The sequence below is a fragment of the Bombina bombina genome, chromosome 6 (genome assembly GCF_027579735.1).
Source record: "Bombina bombina isolate aBomBom1 chromosome 6, aBomBom1.pri, whole genome shotgun sequence".
Taxonomy (NCBI): domain Eukaryota; kingdom Metazoa; phylum Chordata; class Amphibia; order Anura; family Bombinatoridae; genus Bombina; species Bombina bombina.
In genome coordinates this window covers 1,044,896,363-1,044,916,952 of record NC_069504.1, presented here as the reverse complement: position 1 = coordinate 1,044,916,952, position 20,590 = coordinate 1,044,896,363, and the positions used below count along the sequence as shown (strand labels likewise).

At 42.6% G+C, this 20,590-nt stretch overlaps 1 protein-coding gene across 1 annotated transcript in view; it reads left to right on the top strand.

Annotated features, from left to right (window-relative positions):
- The window catches only part of IPO8 (importin 8), a gene marked incomplete in the record, with an annotated part of 217,276 nt that overhangs the window by 72,475 nt on the left and 124,211 nt on the right, over nucleotides 1-20,590 (top strand). The window contains 2 exon segments of the mRNA XM_053718807.1: nucleotides 18,039-18,164; nucleotides 20,153-20,250. Coding sequence (XP_053574782.1) covers nucleotides 18,039-18,164; nucleotides 20,153-20,250 — 224 coding nt within the window.

Here is a 20,590-nt window from a genome sequence, read left to right as displayed (position 1 = left end):
GGGGCATGACACTTTGGGCCAGATTTAAGCAGACGGATTTCCGGAATGTTCTTTTAGCAAGATCCTCGCAGATCTTTGTCATTTCTTTGCTTCTTGAATGGAAGGTGACTCTGGAATAGAGTTCTTTGGTGCCAGATAGCTTGATTTTCTCTTCAGTTCTCTGGCCGTCCATCTGTTGGTCAGTAAGGATCTAATGGCTGCTTCCATGGGCTTTATTCGTTTTACTCGTCTCCATCTGAGACATCTTCAATTTTGCATTCTCAGACAATGGAACAGAGAGCTCTCAGATCTTTGGCAGAGGATAGCTCTAAATCCCCTATAGGAGCCTCTCTTTTGTGATGGATTCTCAGGACCATCTGTCTCGGGGCACATGCTTCCTGAGACCTTCTTGGATGATTGTGACCACGGACGCCAGCTATCTAGGCTGGGGAGCAGTTTAGAGCTCAATAAAAGCTCAGGGACTGTGGATTCAGGAGGACTCTTCTCTTCCAGATAAACGTCTTAGAGTTGAGAGCAATCTTCATTGTCTTGACTACTTGGCCTCAATTATCTTTCGTCCGGTTTATTTATTTTCAGTCAGACTTCATTACCTCAGTGTATTACATCAACTATCAGGGATGGACTCTGAGTTCCTTGGCCATGAAGGAGGTGACTCGCATTCTGCAGTGGGCAGAAGCTCACGATTGTCTCCTATCTGCCATCCACATTCTAGGAGTGGACAATTGGTAGGCAGATTTTATGAGCAGACATACCTTTCACTCAGATAACCCTCAGGTGGGGGGTTCCAGTGTTGGATCTGATGGCGTCCCGCCAAGGTTCCAAAGTACGGTTCAAGGTCAAGAGATCCCCAGGCTGTTCTGATTGATGCTCTAGCGTTTCCTTGGATGTTCTCTCTGGCATATCTGTTTTCTCCGTTTGCTCTCCTTCCACGAGTCATTGCTCGCATTAAACAGGAGAGAGCATCAATAATCCTATTAGATCCTGCTTGGTCTTGCAGGATCTGGTTTGAGGATCTGGTAAGGATGTATTGTCTTCCCCCTTGGAGGTTATCTCTGAGGAAGGGCCTTCTAATTCATGGTCCGTTCCTCCATCCAAACCTGGATTCTCTGAAGCTGACTGCTTGGAGATTAAACTCCTAGTTTTGTCTTGACGTGGTTTTTCTGACGCGGTCTCGGTACTATGCTTCAGGCTTGTAAACCCGTTACTCGTAGGATTTACCATAAGATATGGCGTAAATTCCTTTTTTGGTGTGAAGCTAAAGGTTTTTTCTTGGAGTCGGGTGAGGATACCCAAAAATATTTTTTTACTTCAGGATGGCCTGGAGAATGGTTTGTCAGTCAGTACTCTCAAGGGTCAGATTTCTGCTCAGTCTATCCTTTTGCACAAACGTCTGGCAGAATTACCAGATGTTCAAGCTTTTGTTCAGGCCCTGGTCAGAATCAGGCGTGTTTTTAAACCTGTTGTTCCTCCTTTGAGTTACATGTAACAAATATCTGAGTGTATCCCTTTAAGGCCACTACTGCTATGTTGTGTGCAAACCCAAGGGAAAGTTATGTCTTCTTGTTACTTTTTGTAGAAAAAAATGTTGTCTTTAAGCTGGTAGCAAACAGGTTAAATTTGTGACGTATACAATCTGTGTTGGAGTGAACCCTGTTTCTGAAATCCACAGACTAACATTTGTAGAGAGAGTGTTTAACTAATTTGAGCTAAATAGCTGAGAACTGTCACGGACAGGGTAACTGAAGACAAAAAGTTAGTAGAAACACTAACTCACCATTGGTCCTTGGAGTACAGAAGATGTCATCTCACTGCTTTCACTGGGTTGATCGATTGTTTCCTTGCTTCCTTGATGGTCGAGTATGTCCACCCTATTCAGGAACAGTCCAGGCAGTATGAGAAATGTCTCTTTTCAAAGTGTGTCAATCAGTGCTGTGAGTGTTAAAACTATCTGCTGGTAACGGATTTTGCCCAACAGAAATCCGCTAAAAAATTTAAAACTAAAAGCAGAAAATTCACCATAGTGAAAAGAGTCCAGCAGATAATGGGCTGAGTACGGAAAAAGTAAAAATTAACTTTTATTCGTATCACAAGTAAAAAAGTATTCCAATACAAAGAATCAAAATGTAACAATACCACAGCCAGTGAATCACCCTAGCATCATAGTACTTTCACATCCAACATGTTTCGTGCCGTTACAGCACTTTGTCAGGGATAGTGATAGGTTACCTGTTTAGGTGTTAAAAGCTATGCGGGTCCAATCACATGTGTCTATTCTATTTGGCCAATCATAGAGATCAATTTAAAAAAACTTCAGTAATCAATTATATTGCCATAAGCTAACATGTAAAAAATGGGACTTAGACAGATAAAAAACAAACAAAAAAAAAACAGAATTAAATATACACTTTTGAAAAAGTACTATGCAAACAAAGATCATAAATGATCCTCCTTGGAGCCTTATCCTAGTTCCTAAAGTTTTTTAGCAGGCTCCGTTTGAGCCGATGCATGTTGTTGATATAAAATTGTTATCATGGAAGGTTTTGTTTCTCCTTGTTATTTCTTCCGCTCGCAGATAAGGCGGTCCTTCGTACTAAATTGTGGTTTCTCCCTAAGGTGGTGTTGGATCGAAACATTATTCAGGAAATTGTTGTTACTTCCTTTTGTCCTAATCCTTCTTCTCCTAAGGAACGTCTTTTGCATAACTTGGATGTTGTGCGTGCTCTAATATTTTTCTTTCTAGGTAATAAAGATTTTCGGCAATCTTCTGCCCTGTTTGTTGTTTTCTCTGGAAAGCGTAAAGGTCATAAGGCCACCTCTACTTCTCTTTTCCTCTGGTTAAGAAGTATGATTCGTTTTGCTTTTGAGACTGCTGGACAGCAGCCACCTGAGGGAATTACGGCTCATTCCACTAGGGCTGTCTCTTCATCTTGGACTTTTCAAAAATGAAGCTTCTGTGGAATAGATTTACAAGAAGGCAACATGGTCCTCTTTGCATTCTTTTTCCAAATTCTACAAATTTGATACTTTTGCCTCGGCTGGGGCCTCTTTTAGGAGAAAGGTTCTTCAAGCGGTGGTGCCTTCTGTTTAGGTCCTCCTGCCTTGTTCTCCCTCCCTGTTCATTCTGTGTACTCTAGCTTGGTTATTGGTTCCCACTAGTAATTGGAATGACGTTGTGGACTCCATGTCATAGGAAAGAAAACAACATTTATACTTACCTGATAAATTTCTTTCTTTTCGGACATGGAGAGTCCACGATTCCGCCCTCTTTTATAATTCAGCAGTTTTTTTGAGTAAATCTCAGACACCTTTTCACCCTTGTGTTTCTTCTTTTTTCATTTTCCTTCGGCTGAATGACTGGGTATTATGGGTAAAGGAAGTTGCACTTAACAGCTTTGCTGGTGTGCTCTTTGCCTCCTCTTGCTGGCCAGGAGTTGAATATCCCACTAGTAATTGGAATGACGTTGTGGACTCTCCATGTCATAGGAAAGAAAAAGAATTATCAGGTAAGCATACATTTTGGTTTTATGCATACTTCCATAATTAGCAAATTCCTTTTTCATACACGATTCCCCTGCAGAGAGTGGTTATTTTATTTTTCATGATTCGTATGCAATGTTTGTCAAACTTGTTTTCTTTCCAAAGACAGGGAGAGTCCACAACTTCATTCATTACTGTTGGGAATATCAACACCTGGCCACCAGGAGAAGGCAGATACACCCCAGCCAAAGGCTATAAATAGCACTCCCACTTCCCCTATCCCCCTAGTCATTCTTTGCCTTTCGTCTCTATAGGAGGATGGCAGAGAAGTGTTAGAAGAAAATGTTTAGTCCATTAAAGGGTATGTTCCCTTCAATTGTGGACTGAGGTGTATGAGTAACCCTGTAATCCTCTCAGTGAGAGTTGTGGTGAACACTGGCTCTAGATGTCGCAGGAACCGATCTCTGACCACTATCTAGACTTAAAGCTATCATCTCCTGGGAAATCAGTGTTATCGGTTTACACTGTTTTCTCCTTCTCTTCAGGTCCCTGTCAGATGTGTTTGGTGAGACTGTCAGACCTTGAGATGCTGTGCCTTCTCTACAGCTTTGATCCTGGAGGGTAAGTCCTTTATATTACTTTGAGGGATTATGCCTAGTAGGGCTGCAAATTCCCTGAGGGTATAGGGACATTGAAATTCATAGTTCACAGTGTGGATATGGGGACATTTAATACCTTTGATTATGAAGAGGTTAATTTATTGAGCAGTTGGGGCCATTTGTGTGCTGCTTAGCTCCTTGCCAACCGGTGCACGTGTGTAAGGGTTTTTCTTTCTTTTTTGGGCTCAGAAGTTTGCAGACAGACGTTTGGAAAATGTTTCTCATTGGGGCCTTTTTTTCCGCTGCACAGCTGTTAATCAGCTTTCTGCGGTTTCTCTACTAGCTAAGGGCGGTCTCTAGATGCGCAATATGTGACTTGGGCGCAGTTTCTATCTCAGGCCGGTCAGAAGTTTGTTCCTGCGTAGCGATCAGCACATAGAGTACGCTGCAGACATTGGGAGAGATCCTGACTTCATTCCGGTCACGCTTGTCTAGCCAGGAGGTGGTGAGTACCTCAGCCAAGGCTGAGAGTAAAGGTGCCACGCTAAGTTTTAACTTTATTTTTCGTTGCTACTATTTTGAGACCTTATACCCGCTATGGAGGATTCTGATATTAACCCATCAGAGTGTTCTATTTCAGAGATCACTGTAACAAATGCATGTTTATATTGTGATAGACCTCATGGCTTCTCGTCTCAATACTAAGCTACCCAGATACGGGTCGAGATTGAGGGATCCTCAAGCGGAATTGGTAGACGCATTAGCGTTTCCATGGAGGTTCAGTCTCATATATCTTTTTCCTCCATTGGCCCTTCTTCCTCGAGTGGTAGCTTGCATCAAGCAGGAGCAAGCTCCTGGTGAAACTAATAGCTCCTTTGTGGCCACGAAGGACTTGGTTTGCGGATCTAGTAAGAATGTCCTCCTCCCCTCCATGGAGGTTGCCTTGCCGTGTGGACCTTCTGACTCCGGGTATTTTCCTGCATCGAAATCTCGATTCTCTGAGACTGACTGCGTTGAAATTGAATGTTCAGTCTTATCCAAGAGCGGTTTTTCGGATAGTGCGATAGACACTTTAATCCAGGCTGGCAAGTCGGTCACTTACCACAAGGTATGGCATACTTACCTTCATTGATGGGAGGAATGCAATATTTCCATTGCACAAGGTGAAGGTTACCCGAATTCTATCCTTTCTCCAAGATGGTTTGGAAAAGGGTTTATCCGCCAGTTCTCTGAAGGGTCAGATCTCGGCCCTGTCGGTCTTACTGCACAAGAGATAAGCGGATCTTCCGGATGTACAGTCTTTTGTTCAGGCTCTGGCTAGAATCAGACCTGTGTTTAAACCTGTTGCTCCTCCTTGGAGCCTCAACCTTATTCTTCGTGTTTTACAGCAGGCTCCGTTGGAGCCTATGCATTCTGTTGATCTTAAGCTTCTATCCTGGAAGGTTTTGTTTTTGTTGACTATCTTCTTGAAGGAACGTTTGCTCCACAATCTGGACGTTGTACGCGCCTTAAAATTTTATCTGCAGGCTACTAAGGATTTCAGACAATCCTCTTTCTTGTTTGTGTTATACTCTGGTAAGCACAAGGGTCAAAAGGCCACTGCGACTTCATTATCTTTCTGGCTGAGAAGCATCATCCGTATGGCTTATGAGAAGGCTGGACAACAGCCTCCTGAGAGGATAACGACTCATTCCACTAGAGCAATTTCTTCTTCTTAGGCTTTTAAAAATGAAGCCTCTATGGATCAGATTTGTAAGCCGGTTACCTGATCCTTCTTACATACGTTTTAAGAGTTCTATAAATTTGCTGTTACAGGCTGTGGTGCCCTCAGATTAGGGTACGCCTTTCTTTTTTCCCTCCCGTTTTTATTCATTCCATGTCACCTGGAGCTTGGGTATTGGTTCCCAATAGTAATGAATGAAGTTGCGGACTCTACCTGAATTTGGAAAGAAAACAAAATTTATGCTTACCAGATAAATTCCTTTCTTTCCTGGCAGGGAGAGTCCACAACCCTGCCCGGAATATTTTTTAGGCGACTTCATGTTATTTTTTTCTTCTGGCACCTCTATACCCTAATGGGAAAGTAGCAAGATCAGCACACACCTTAGGAAAATGTCCCTTTTAACCAGTATCAGGTAAATTCAGGTGCACACCTGGAGGACCTCCCTTTCCAGGGTCCTGGTTAATACAGCAAAATAGAACACACAGGTGGCACACAATATGAGGCAACAGCGCCTTTATTGAGCAACATTTCGGGGCTCCTGCCCCTTTTATAAAGCTAACAAACAAGTGAACATGTCAAGCTATTATAGGTATACAAAGAGAGAAGCGCTCTACCAGGAACGAACAACAGCTCAGTGGCTTGTTCTATGGCGATTTACCACCCGGAGGCAGCCTCTTTTAGACCAGTGTGCTTTTCACAGAAGAAAACTTTCCTGAAGTATATCAGTCTGATCCCGCCAAGTAAGGTCAGTCCAGCCCCGAAATACCAGGCAATTCTCCTCTGAACAAGGAACATGACAACCCCAGACGATCGTTTTGGCTTCCTATGGGTCTCGTCAGTGAGGTGCAGCCACATTCCTCTAAGCACACTGGGCAAGGAGTCCACGTCTGGTTTCCCCCATCACCCATAGGGAGACTTCCCCAGGGTCAGAATAATTTGCATACAAAGAGAGAAGCGCTCTACCAGGAACGAACAACAGCTCAGTGGCTTGTTCTATGGCGATTTACCACCCGGAGGCAGCCTCTTTTAGACCAGTGTGCTTTTCACAGAAGAAAACTTTCCTGAAGTATATCAGTCTGATCCCGCCAAGTAAGGTCAGTCCAGCCCCGAAATACCAGGCAATTCTCCTCTGAACAAGGAACAGGATCGTCTGGGGTTGTCATGTTCCTTGTTCAGAGGAGAATTGCCTGGTATTTCGGGGCTGGACTGACCATGTTGGCGGGATCAGACTGATATACTACAGGAAAGTTTTCCTCTGTGAAAAGCACAATTGGGCAGAAAGAAGCTACTACCAGGTGGCAACCGGGCCATAGAACAAGCTATTGATGCTGCTGTTCGTTCCTGGCAGACTGCTTCTCATTCTGTTTTGCATATGAAGCTATTATAGGTACAGGTGACCAATCACAAAATAATGGGGAGGGGTCAAACAGGAAATGAGATCACACATGACCTCATACACATCATCACTAATTATTAACCCCTACACTCCTAATGTGAAATGTTCAAATTAAAAACAAGTGCTGCAAATTGCTAACTACTCTACTACACAATAAAATGTATGGCATATATTGTTAATTTTATACTTATAGGGCACATCAAATTAAATTTAAATCAATATACCCAAATAAGATACACATCAAATAAAAGCAGGCCAAATTCCCTATTAAGCCCTTTGGGGTACATGGTGTCTAGTTTCCAAATCCATGTTCCCTCTCTATATAATAGGTCTTTGGCCCTATCTACCCCTTTAATACGTCTGGGGGCTTGGTCTATGAACATGTATCTAAGTTGGTTAATTTGGTGGCCTTTTTCTATAAAATATGCTGGCATAGGGAGGTTAGCTGTTTTCTCATTTCTAATTGTGGATTTATGTTGGCATATGTGTTCTCTGACCTTTTGGGTCGTCTTGCCTACATATAGTAGCCCACATGGGCACTTTAACGCATAGACTACATGCATAGAATTGCATGTGTAGTATCCTTTAATCAAAAAAATTTCACCAGTATATGGATGAGAAATGCTATCTCTTTTGATGACATTGCTACACTGACGACACACCAAACAGGGAAACATACCTTTTTTAGGTTTGCCAAAGAATCTATGTCCCCCTCTGACCATTGCTCTGACCAATCTTTTACCTAATGTGAGATGTTCACAAAATTAAAAACAAGTGCAGCAAATTGCTAACTCTACTACACAATAAAATGTATGGCATATATTGTTAATTTTATACTTATAGGGCACATCAAATTAAATTTAATTCAATAGGAAGCAGGTCAAATTCCCTATTAAGCCCTTTGGGGTACATGGTGTCTAATGTTTCTTTTGCTTTTCCTTGTTCCTTCGGCCGAATGACTGGAGGGATAGGGGAAGTGGGAGGGATATTTATAGCCTTTGGCTGGGGTGTCTTTGCCTCCTCCTGGTGGCCAGGTGTTGATATTCCCAACAGTAAATTTGTCTGGTAAGCATACATTTTTGTTTTAGAACTAGTTGGCATATTCTTGTATATTTTATAAATAATCATCTTCTTAAGCTTTGGTCAGTTTTTGGACTTGCTTGTTTTTCTACTCTTCGGATCGCAGCTGGACTTTTAAACCCTCTGTGTATACGAATTACACTCTCTTTAATATTAGACTACAATTTTGTAATAAGCAAGTTGCAATATATCAGCCTACTGCTTATGTCGCTTGTGCATACTTGTATTATCTTTGTTTTCATCAATAAACTGCTAAAGAAAAAAAAATATCACTTGAACATCTCTATGTAAAAAACAAATCTATTTTACCTCATAATTTCTTCAGCTCACCAGAGTAGGTGCTCTGTAACCAGTTTTACTTCAACTACTGTCCAGCTGTAAGTTAAAGAAAAAAACAAAAAACAACCAATCAGCATCAGTAGTAATGAGGTCATATCTTACTTTACTGCAATTTTATGAGATTTCATAGTAAAGTTCCTTAAACTGAGGAAGGAAATAAGATGACTGCACCTGCACATGCCAGATGCATGCTCCCTTGCAAGTCCTGGGACTAGAATCTTAAATGGCTGCTTAAAGTCCGTGATGTGGCTACTAAGGAAATTTTTAGGTAAAATATCTTAATTTTTTTCTTAGAGATGTTCAGGTGATATTTTCTAGTCCACCTTTTACAGCTATGCTGCATAATGTTCAAGTGCTTCAACATTTGGGTACCATGTCCCTTTAAATCTTCATGTAAAGCATCAAAACCATTTATACATTTTTTTAAATTTATTTTTAGTTAACGTGATGGTAAACCCAAGTGTATAACAAATGCTAGGATTTACCATCAGAGAGTGTAACTTCTTCTGCTGGCTGTGTTTACTTAGGCTTGTCAATAGCATATACTCCAGTACCAAAACTTTCAGTATAGGTGGCTATACCACAGGCTAAATCAGCTATTTCAAATGCTGAAATAGGAGTAAAGAAGCTACTTGTAACCAATTTAATACACGCTAGCAGCTAAAAATGATCATTGGGAATCATTTAAAGGGGATACATTTTTTGCGTGAACTGTTGTTATATATTGTTTGTATACGTGGCTTGAGTCAGTAATTCAGTGCTCCTTTTTAGTGACTTTATTTGTGGCTAAATATTTGTCAAGGTTGGTAGTCTGTGAAACATACAGGTTTTTCTTTGGAGCTATTAATTTATTTATAAATTAGGATGCTAAGTATTATGTTAGTCTCATAGAATGTTGCTAATCACATTTTATGCAGCTATAATAGAAGTATCCATTAGGCTTTATTTAGGTACATTTTGTTTTTTTGTATATACAATCAAAATACTTACCTGCTTTTTAAAGTGATTGGTGTAATAGAAATCCACTACATCTTTGCATGTCGCATATGTGATGATGCAATTTATGTCATAGCATGACGTGTCATCATTTTTTGCTGTTTTTTGCCGCCAAAAAATTCCCACCAAAAATTTTAAACTCGGTTTCAAACAGACAATGTCACAGCAGTGGCATATGTCAATCATCAAGGGGGGACTCACAGTCCCCTAGCAATGAAAGTAGTATCTTTAAAACTTTCTTGGGCGGAATCCAACTCTTGTCTAATCACTGCGATTCATATACCAGGTGTAGACAATTGGGAAGCGGATTATCTCAGCCGTCAGACTCTACACCCGGGGGAGTGGTCTCTCCATCCAGATGTGTTCTATCAGATTGTGCAGATGTAAGGTCTTCCAGACATAGATCTGATGGCGTCTTGTCTAAACAAGAAACTTTTCAGATACCTTTCCAGGTCCAGGGATCCTCAGGCAGAAATGATGGATGCTCTAGCAGTTCCCTGGTTTTACCAACCTGCTTATATTTTTCCGCCTCTGGTTCTTCTTCCAAAGGTGATCTCCAAGATCATAATGGAACAATTTTATGTGTTTCTGATAGCACCAGCATGGCCTCACAGGTTTTGGTATGCGGACCTTGTCCGAATGTCCAGTTGCCAGCCTTGGTCATCAGGATCTTAAATCTCTAAATTTAAAGGTATGGAAATTGAAGGCTTAGTTCTTAGTCATAAAGGTTTCTCTGACTCAGTAAATAACACTATGATACAGGCTTGTAAGTCTGTTTCAAGGAAGATTTATCATAGGGTTTGGAAAACCTATATTTCATGATGTTCCACTCATGATTATTCTTGGCATTCTTTTAGAATTCCTAAGATTCTACAGTTTCTTCAGGATGGTTTGTGTTACAGAAGCATTAGTTATTTTGTTGTGAAGAGCTTATTTCCCAGCAGCAATGCCTGAACCAGCAAGCCAGCGCCTAAGAAGGGCTCCAAGAAAACTGTAACAAGTTTCATTTCATAAAGAGTTAACTCTTTTTTTTCAGCTTTTAGAAACTATTGTCTAATCACCTCTGGAGCCAGACTGCTAATTGATAAGATGAACTTGTAAACTTGTTATCTTAAGTACTGTAATCCTATTGTGGCCTGTCAAAGGACAGTGCTCTCTATCTAAATGTGTGATGGGGGATTTTGTGCTTCCCCCCCCTCTCCCCCTGGGAGTGCCCTGTGTGCATGTAACCTTAATAAAAAGCAGGCTGGGCATCCCAGTCCTGAGTTCTTGTTTGACCCTCAATCGCAGCGTTGACTCGTTTTTGTGGGCAGAAGGGTATCCTAGCTGTACTGCAGCTAAGGGAGATTATTCTATATTTGCGAGACTCATATAGAATACTATGGAAAGCAGCTTCTCCCCTCTTTAGCAATAGGGATCCAGGCTACTAAGCGGTCCATCTCTCAGCGAGACTAAGGGTAACCGTAACATTTGGCGGCAGCGGCGGGATTTTCCTGGATTTCCTAGGAGAGGTACAGAACGGAAAAATTGAAGCGTACAACCCTAAAGGATTTACTTGAAAGCAGAGGGGGGTACGCCAGCAACCGGCCGAGGAGAGAGCTGATCGCAGAATTGACCGAACTGGATCAGAGCTTCACAATGGCGGAAACACCGACCACGATTAGTGACGAAAAAACCAGGATTGTTCGGGAAAGGCTCTCATTATACGGGCCGAACCCCTCCATGGAATTGGTACAGCAGTTGATGGCGGAGGCGGACGAGGATATACGAGAGACTCGAGCCCACGAACTCAACCTAGCGAACGCACACCGCAATGCTGAAGCCCCGCAGGTAATCATCCCTGTCGAAAATGCTGGGAGGCCCAAGATACCCTATGCGGCATTTCGACCCTTCCTAGAGAGCGAGACAGGGATTGATGAATATTTGGCGGACTTCGAAAGGCAATGTGCCCTGCACCAGATTCCCAACAGAGAGTGGCCCACGATATTGTCTGGGAAACTATCCGGGCGAGCCCTGGAAGCCTTTCGTACTCTGGGTGCTGAGGAAGTGACACAGTATGAGCTAGTTAAGGAGACACTGTTGCGACGGTACGCTGTAACTCCGGACACGTATCGCCGACAGTTTCGGGGCACGGAAAAGAAGCCTAACGATACCCATATGGAATGGGCGCACCGAATGCGGAGAGCGGCAAATCACTGGCTGAGCGGAAGTAAAGCGGTGACTGGGGAGGAAATTTTACAATTGTTTCTCTTAGAACATTTTTATAATGGCATGGAACAGCAAGGGAAGGAATGGCTGCGAGACAGGCGGCCTTCTACCTTAGAAGAAGCAGCCAAATTGGCCGATGAACATTATGACTCCCGTCTTCACGAACCCATGAACTACCGAGCTCCAGCACGGGTCGAACCCAGAGAGGTTTACCGTGCACCCCCTCGTGCTGAATTCCGAGCCCTGGTGCCCACAGGGCCCGTCCGACACTCAGGACCACCCAATAACAGCTCTGAGCGTCCCAGACCGACTTGCCACCGATGCAAGCAACCAGGGCATTTCATGGCTAGCTGCCCCCTTAATACGCACCAGACACCCAGGAATTACAATTACCCCTCTGGGTCCTATCGTCCGGCCCGGGCCCTCTGTGTTAACCAAGAGGCCCCTATGGAGGGATATGTGGGGCCGCTTCACGAGGCAGACCCTGTATATGCTGCCTCAGATAACCGCCAGCACCATCGGCAGAGGGTATGGCTCGAGGGGCGATCTACCGAGGGATTGCGAGACACAGGGGCTACTATCACGCTGGTACAGAGTCATTTGGTGCCAGAGCACAAGCGATCCGGACAGACTGTGGCCGTTAGAGTGGCGGGGGGGGATGTGTACAAAATTCCAACAGCTAAAGTGCATCTTGATTGGGGAGCGGGAAAGGGGGCTGTGAACGTGGGCCTAATGGATAATTTACCTGCCGAAGTACTACTGGGCAACGATTTGGGCCCCATGACTTCTGCCTATGCTCCAGTATGCAACAACGAGGCGGACCTAGTGACTACACGGGCCCAAGCCCGGACGGAGCGAGAGCTCTCACCAGTGCGGGAGACACAGGTAAGACCTACCCCGACCTTGCCTGACAGGTTAGGCCCCATACCCTGGGACACCCCAGATGCCTTCGAGGCAGAGTCTAAGACTGACCCGACCTTACAAAAGTACCGGGAACGAGCAGAGACCGGAGGGGGCGGGGCAGATAACGAAACATTCTTATGGGAAAAAGGGAAACTATACCGCTGGACAGAGAAAAGGGGACAGCGTAGGCGACAGCTGGTAGTGCCCCACAAATACCGTCAAGAAATCCTCAAAATAGGCCACGACATCCCCTTAGCAGGCCACCTAGCCGTTACCCGTACCCTACACCGCATTACTCACACGTTCTTTTGGCCAGGGGTGCACGCTGACGTTAGAACTTACTGTAACACCTGCGATGTGTGTCAACGAGTAGGAAGGCGAGGCGATCACCCTAAAGCCCAGCTAGTAAATATGCCCATTGTAGAGGAACCCTTCAGCCGGGTTGCTATTGACCTAGTGGGACCACTGGCTACCCCTAGTCCCTCCGGTAAGCGATACATTCTTACCGTAGTGGACTACGCTACCAGGTACCCAGAGGCTGTCGCCCTATCCAACATACAAGCGGATACGGTAGCGAATGCACTAGTACAGGTGTTCTCCCGGGTAGGATTTCCAAAAGAAATCCTATCCGACCGAGGCACCCAATTTACGGCTGAATTGACCCAACAACTCTGGCAGGTTTGCAAAATTAAGTCCCTCCTAAGCTCCCCATACCACCCCCAGACGAACGGGCTGTGTGAGAGGTTCAATGGGACCCTCAAGCAAATGCTCAAGACGTTCACTCAGGAATACCGAGACTGGGAACGCTTCCTGCCGCACCTCCTATTTGCTTATCGGGAGGTGCCCCAGGAAACGACAGGGTTCTCTCCCTTCGAGTTGCTCTACGGAAGAAAGGTACGGGGACCCCTAAACCTGATCCGGGAGCACTGGGAGGGAGAGATGGAGGCTGACGGTGTCCCAATTGTGCCATACGTGCTGGAACTCAGGGACCGAATGGAGCAATTAGCCAAATCCGTGCGGGCTAATCTCCAGTTGGCCCAGAGAAGACAGAAAGTATGGTACGATCGGGGGGCCCGAAAGAGAATCTTCACCATAGGACAAAAGGTGTTAGTACTTAAGCCGGTGAAGACAGACAAATTGCAGGCGTCCTGGCAGGGTCCCTACCAGATCGTAGAGAAAAGGGGAGACACCACTTATGTGATAGCTAGCTGCCACGACAACAATCTTAGAAAGACATTCCATGTAAACATGCTCAAGGAATATTTTGAGCGACCAGAGAACGTGACGGCCGTATGTTGTTCCCCTCAGGAAGACCCCGACAGTTTACCCATTCCAGACCTATTAGAAAAGAGCCTCCCCACAGGTATAGTGGCGCAGGTTCAGATAGGGGACCGACTTAGCCCCACTGAAAGGGAGCAGCTCAACCAACTCCTCCAGTCCAAACACCTCACCTTCTCCCCGAAGCCAGGGTACACTACTTTAACCACCCACCAGGTAGATACTCCGGGACAAGCTCCTTTGCGCCAGGCTCCGTACCGAATCCCCGAAGCAGTTAGGACAGGAATGAAGAAGGAGATCGATGAGATGCTCCAGCTCAGGGTAATTGAGCCCTCCGATAGTCCCTGGGCCTCCCCAGTTGTCTTGGTGCCCAAGAAAGATGGGACCACCCGGTTCTGCGTAGACTATCGGAGGCTCAATGAAAATACCGTGACGGACGCTTACCCTATGCCCAGGGTAGACGAGCTACTCGATCGTATAGCCAGGGGAAATTACCTGACCACTATTGACCTCTGCAAAGGTTACTGGCAGATTCCCCTGGCCCCGGAGGCTATCCCCAAGTCGGCATTCGTCACCCCATTCGGCTTATATCAGTTTAGGGTAATGCCGTTTGGGATGAAGAATGCCCCAGCTACATTCCAGCGCTTGGTGGATAGGCTCCTGGATGGCTTCCAGAGTTTTGCTTGCGCCTACCTGGACGACATAGCGATCCACAGTGAGTCCTGGGAGGACCACTTAGCTCATGTGGGAATGGTTCTGGATCAGATCCGGGCTGCTGGCCTGACTCTGAAGCCAGAAAAATGCCACTTTGGGATGGCCGAGGTACAGTACCTGGGTCACCGGGTGGGGTGTGGAAAGCAGCGACCAGAGCCGGCCAAAATAGAAGCTGTCGCCAATTGGCCCACCCCCATCACTAAGACTCAGGTCCTAGCCTTCCTGGGCACGGCAGGGTACTATAGACGGTTCGTACCAGACTACAGCACACTTGCCAAACCCCTGACTGACTTGACCAAGAAGAACTTACCTCGACAGGTCCTGTGGTCTCCCCACTGTGAAACGGCTTTCCAGGCTCTCAAAAATGCTCTAATTAACGCTCCTGTCTTGGCGGCCCCAGCCCTTAACAAACGTTTTATCGTCCATACCGATGCTTCCATGTTCGGGCTGGGAGCCGTCCTCAGCCAAGTAGGCGAAGATGGAGGGGAGCATCCAGTTGCCTACATCAGCCGGAAGCTCCTGCCCCGCGAAGTCAGCTATGCAGCGGTCGAAAAGGAGTGTTTGGCTTTGGTGTGGGCATTAAAGAAATTGACTCCCTATTTATATGGTCAGGAGTTCACTCTGGTCACCGACCATAACCCGTTGGTGTGGCTGAACCGGGTCTCTGGAGATAACGGCAGGCTATTACGTTGGAGCTTATCGTTGCAAACCTTCAATTTCACCATTACTTACAGACCTGGGAAACAGAATGGCAACGCCGACGGGTTGTCCAGACAAACCGACCTCAGCCCCGCATAACCAGCGGTCTGGACAGCCTTAGTCTGCCCCGAAAAGGGGTCAGACCGTGTCTGCCAGAGTGTTCCACAGAAAGGGAGCAATGTTACAGAAGCATTAGTTATTTTGTTGTGAAGAGCTTATTTCCCAGCAGCAATGCCTGAACCAGCAAGCCAGCGCCTAAGAAGGGCTCCAAGAAAACTGTAACAAGTTTCATTTCATAAAGAGTTAACTCTTTTTTTTCAGCTTTTAGAAACTATTGTCTAATCACCTCTGGAGCCAGACTGCTAATTGATAAGATGAACTTGTAAACTTGTTATCTTAAGTACTGTAATCCTATTGTGGCCTGTCAAAGGACAGTGCTCTCTATCTAAATGTGTGATGGGGGATTTTGTGCTTCCCCCCCCTCTCCCCCTGGGAGTGCCCTGTGTGCATGTAACCTTAATAAAAAGCAGGCTGGGCATCCCAGTCCTGAGTTCTTGTTTGACCCTCAATCGCAGCGTTGACTCGTTTTTGTGGGCAGAAGGGTATCCTAGCTGTACTGCAGCTAAGGGAGATTATTCTATATTTGCGAGACTCATATAGAATACTATGGAAAGCAGCTTCTCCCCTCTTTAGCAATAGGGATCCAGGCTACTAAGCGGTCCATCTCTCAGCGAGACTAAGGGTAACCGTAACAGTTTGGATAAAGGTTTGTCTGCTAATACTTTGAAATGACAAATCTCTGCTCTCTCTGTCTTATTTCATAGAAAGATTGCCAAGCTTCCTGATATTCACTGTTTTGTTCAGGCTTTGATTCTCAATTTAGTTTTAAAGTTTTTGCAGGCTCCTCCTTTGATCCTATGCATTCTTTGGATATTAAACTACTTTCTTGGAAAGTGTTATTTCTTTTGGCTATCTCCTCTGCTAGAAGAGTTTCTGAATTGTCTGCTCTCTCTTGTGAGTCTCCTTATCTGATTCTTCATAAAAAAAATAAAACTGTTTTGCGGAATTCATTTAAATTTTTACCTAAAGTTGTGAATTCTAACAACATCAATAGGGAAATTATTGTTCCTTCCTTGTGTCTTAATCCTAGAATACTCTTGAAAGGTCTTTACATTCTTTGGATGTGGTAAGAGCTTTGAAATATTATGTTGAGGCTACTAAAGATTTCAGAAATACTTCTCGTCTATTTGTTGTTTTTTCTGGTTCTAGAAAAGGTCAGAAAGCCTCTGCCATTTCCTTGGCATCTTGGTTGAAGCTTTTGATTCACAAAGCTTATTCGGAGGCGGGGCAGTCTCCGATTCAGCGAATTACAGCTCACTCTACTAGATCAGTCACCACATCTTGGGCTTTCAAGAATGAAGCTTCAGTTGATCAAATTTGCAAAGCAGCAACTTGGTCTTCTTTGCATACATTTACTAAATATTACCATTTTGATGTGTTTGCTTCTTCGGAAGCAGCCTTTGGTAGAAAGGTTCTTCAGGCAGCTGTTTCAGTTTGATTCTAGTGCCTATGATTTGAGTTTTTTTAATTTTATTAAGAAAACGTAATTATTTTTTGGATTTAATTTCTCAGCTGAAATAGCTGTTTTTATTTTAACTCTCCTTCTCTAGTGACTCGTGGACTTCCACATCTTGGGTATTATATCCCATACGTCACTAGCGCATGGACTCTTGCCACCTATATGAAAGAAAACATAATTTATGTAAGAACTTACCTGATAAATTAATTTCTTTCATGGTGGCAAGAGTCCATGAGACCCACCCAATATTTTTTGGGGGGGTTATGATTTATTTATATAAAGCACTTTATTTATCCTGTTCCTCTTTTTTTGCTGTTACTCCTTTTACACCCCACTAACTTGGTTATATGTTAAACTGAGGTATGAGTAAGGTGGGAGGTGTATTTATAGGCATTTGAGGTTTGGGAAACTTTTCCCCCTCTTGGTAGGAATGTATATCCCATACGTCACTAGCTCATGGACTCTTGCCACCATGAAAGAAATTAATTTATCCGGTAAGTTCTTACATAAATTATGTTTTTTGTGTATTATGTATGTTTGTGGGACTTTCATGTCGCCTTGTTTATGGTTTGCATATGTATATATACGTTATGGGGGAAAAAAACCTCTGTATTGAAATAAAATGCTAAATTCTAAAAGCAAAAGTCATGTAAATTCCAATATAATAAGATAAATTGTGTGTGTATGTGTAATATATAATATCTACACACAGGCACAAACATCCAGTTTTAGTGTACAGTATTTGCTCATCTACAAATGGATTTTAAATGCTTAAAGAACTTGGATACATCTGAACTTCTGTACTTAGGTAATAAAAGAAATTAAACTATCCACTGTTCAAAAATGCTTAATATCAGTACTTAAATTTTATTATATGGCTCTCTGTACCCTAAAAACTAAATGAGGGATTATCACTCCCAGTTACGTATTTGCGCCTATATAAACATATAGCAAAAACATTTGAATTGCTAGCTTTATAAAAAAAAATAAAAAAAAACACTCCTTTTTTTATTCTTATTTTAAAAATGTATCTTTCTGTCCTCGCAGAGTTTTATGAAGAGATTCTGTCCTTGGCTTACAGTCTAACCAACCAGACCATCTCTGCACAGATGTGGCAGCTGCTTGAAATCTTGTTTGAAGTTTTTCAGAGGGATTGTTACGAATATTTTACAGGTTTGAGATAAGCTGTTCCTGTTGTGTGTATTCCCTTTGTACCTGTACTGACTTAAACTGGCTATACATCTGGTTTACAAAATGTACACATTTCCTTCAGCTTTTAGGCTCTTATCTGATGTAGAGCTTCTTTTTTTCTAACAGATTATTTAAGATTATTATTTTCTTTACTATTATGTATATATTTGAGCAATATGTTATATGGTATATACACCACTATGCTATGTTATATGGTATATACACCACTATGCTATGTTATATGGTATATACACCACTATGTTATATGGTATATACACCACTATACTATGTTATATGGTATATACACCACTATACTATATTATATGGTATATACACCACTATGCTATGTTATATGGTATATACACCACTATACTATGTTATATGGTATATACACCACTATGTTATGTTATATGGTATATACACCACTATACTATATTATATGGTATATACACCACTATACTATATTATATGGTATATACACCACTATACTATGTTATATGGTATATACACCACTATACTATGTTATATGGTATATACACCACTATGTTATATGGTATTTACAACACTATATTATGTTATATTGTATATACACCACTATGTTATATGGTATATATACCACTATGTTATATGGTATATACACCACTATACTATGTTATATGGTATATACACTACTATGTTATATGGTATATACACCACTATACTATGTTATATGGTATATACACCACTATACTATGTTATATGGTATATACACCACTATACTATATTATATGGTATATACACCACTATACTATGTTATATGGTATATACACCACTATGTTATATGGTATTTACAACACTATATTATGTTATATGGTATATACACCACTATGTTATATGGTATATACACCACTATACTATGTTATATGGTATATACACCACTATACTATGTTATATGGTATATACACCACTATACTATATTATATGGTATATACACCACTATACTATGTTATATGGTAAATACACCACTATGTTATATGGTATTTACACCACTATATTATGTTATATGGTATATACACCACTATACTATATTATATGGTATATACACCACTATACTATATTATATGGACAGCATAAGTAAGATTTATAAATAACAGAAAATGTTATTATTCCAGTGTATTAAAGGGACACTCAGGTTAAATTAAATTTTCACAATTCAGATAGAGCATGTCATTTTAAACAACTTTCCAATTTACTTCCATTAAAAAAATGTGCACAGTCTTTTATATTTACAAATTTTGAGTCACCAGATCCTACTGAGCATGTGCAAGAATTCACAGACTATACATATATGCATTTTTGATTGGCTGATTGCTATCACATGGTACAAGGGGAGTGGAAATATACATAACTTTGAAATTTGTTATAAAAAAATCTACTACTCATTTGAAGTTCAGACTAAGGGCTAGATTTAATAAGCCCTTACGGCAGCAAGTTCTCTAAAGAACTTGCTCGCCGTCATTTATCAAGCAGCGGTCACCAGACCACTGCTTCCTGAGCCTCTTCGCCACCTCTAATCTGGCGAAATTCAATCTCCTCGGTCTGACTAGATTGACAGCTCCTGCCCGCGCGTGATTGGCTGTGCGCGGGCAGGGGGCGGGATTGCATGCGAACGCAAAATTGCGCTCGTGTGCAATGCCGAATACCTGCGGGTATTTTCACCCCGCCAAAGGCGAGCTGAGGCGTACAGGGGCGCGTATACGCGCCCCTGTACGCCTCAGCTTTAATAAATCTAGCCCTAAGTGCTATTGCATTGTCTTGCTATCTTGCATTTGTTGATTATGCAAATCTAATGTGTTGACTGGTCCTTTATCTGCTCCTACCAAGCTACTTCATAATGCCGCACAGCTGGCCACATTTTCAATGGAGCATACTGATAGATAGAGATAGATCGTGATCATTTACAAAACATTAACTCTTTGTTTTCTTCACAGATATGATGCCTCTTCTTCACAATTACATTACGGTAGATACAGAGACTCTGCTATCTAATCCCAAACACCTAGAGATTATTTACACTATGTGTAAGAAGGTGAGACAACGTTAATTCATTTGTCATAAAAAGCAACATTGAGATGGTACACAATGGCAGCTGCTGGGCAGTTTTAGCAACTGAACATCAAACAGATTTTTTTTTAAATTTATTTATTCAATAATTGTACTTGTTCTACTTTCCATTTAAAAGATTTAGCAGATTTTGTACCTGTATAAAGCAGGTTGTCTGACCTGGCTACTCAATGCTTCATGATAGCTTAGAGTCCTTATCACAGTCAAGGCAGATAGATTTGCAAACCACTAGATGGTTCTTACAAAGTGACATGTTAAAAGCCTTTTTGTATGCAATTGTTTTCTGATTTAGGTTTATTGATATT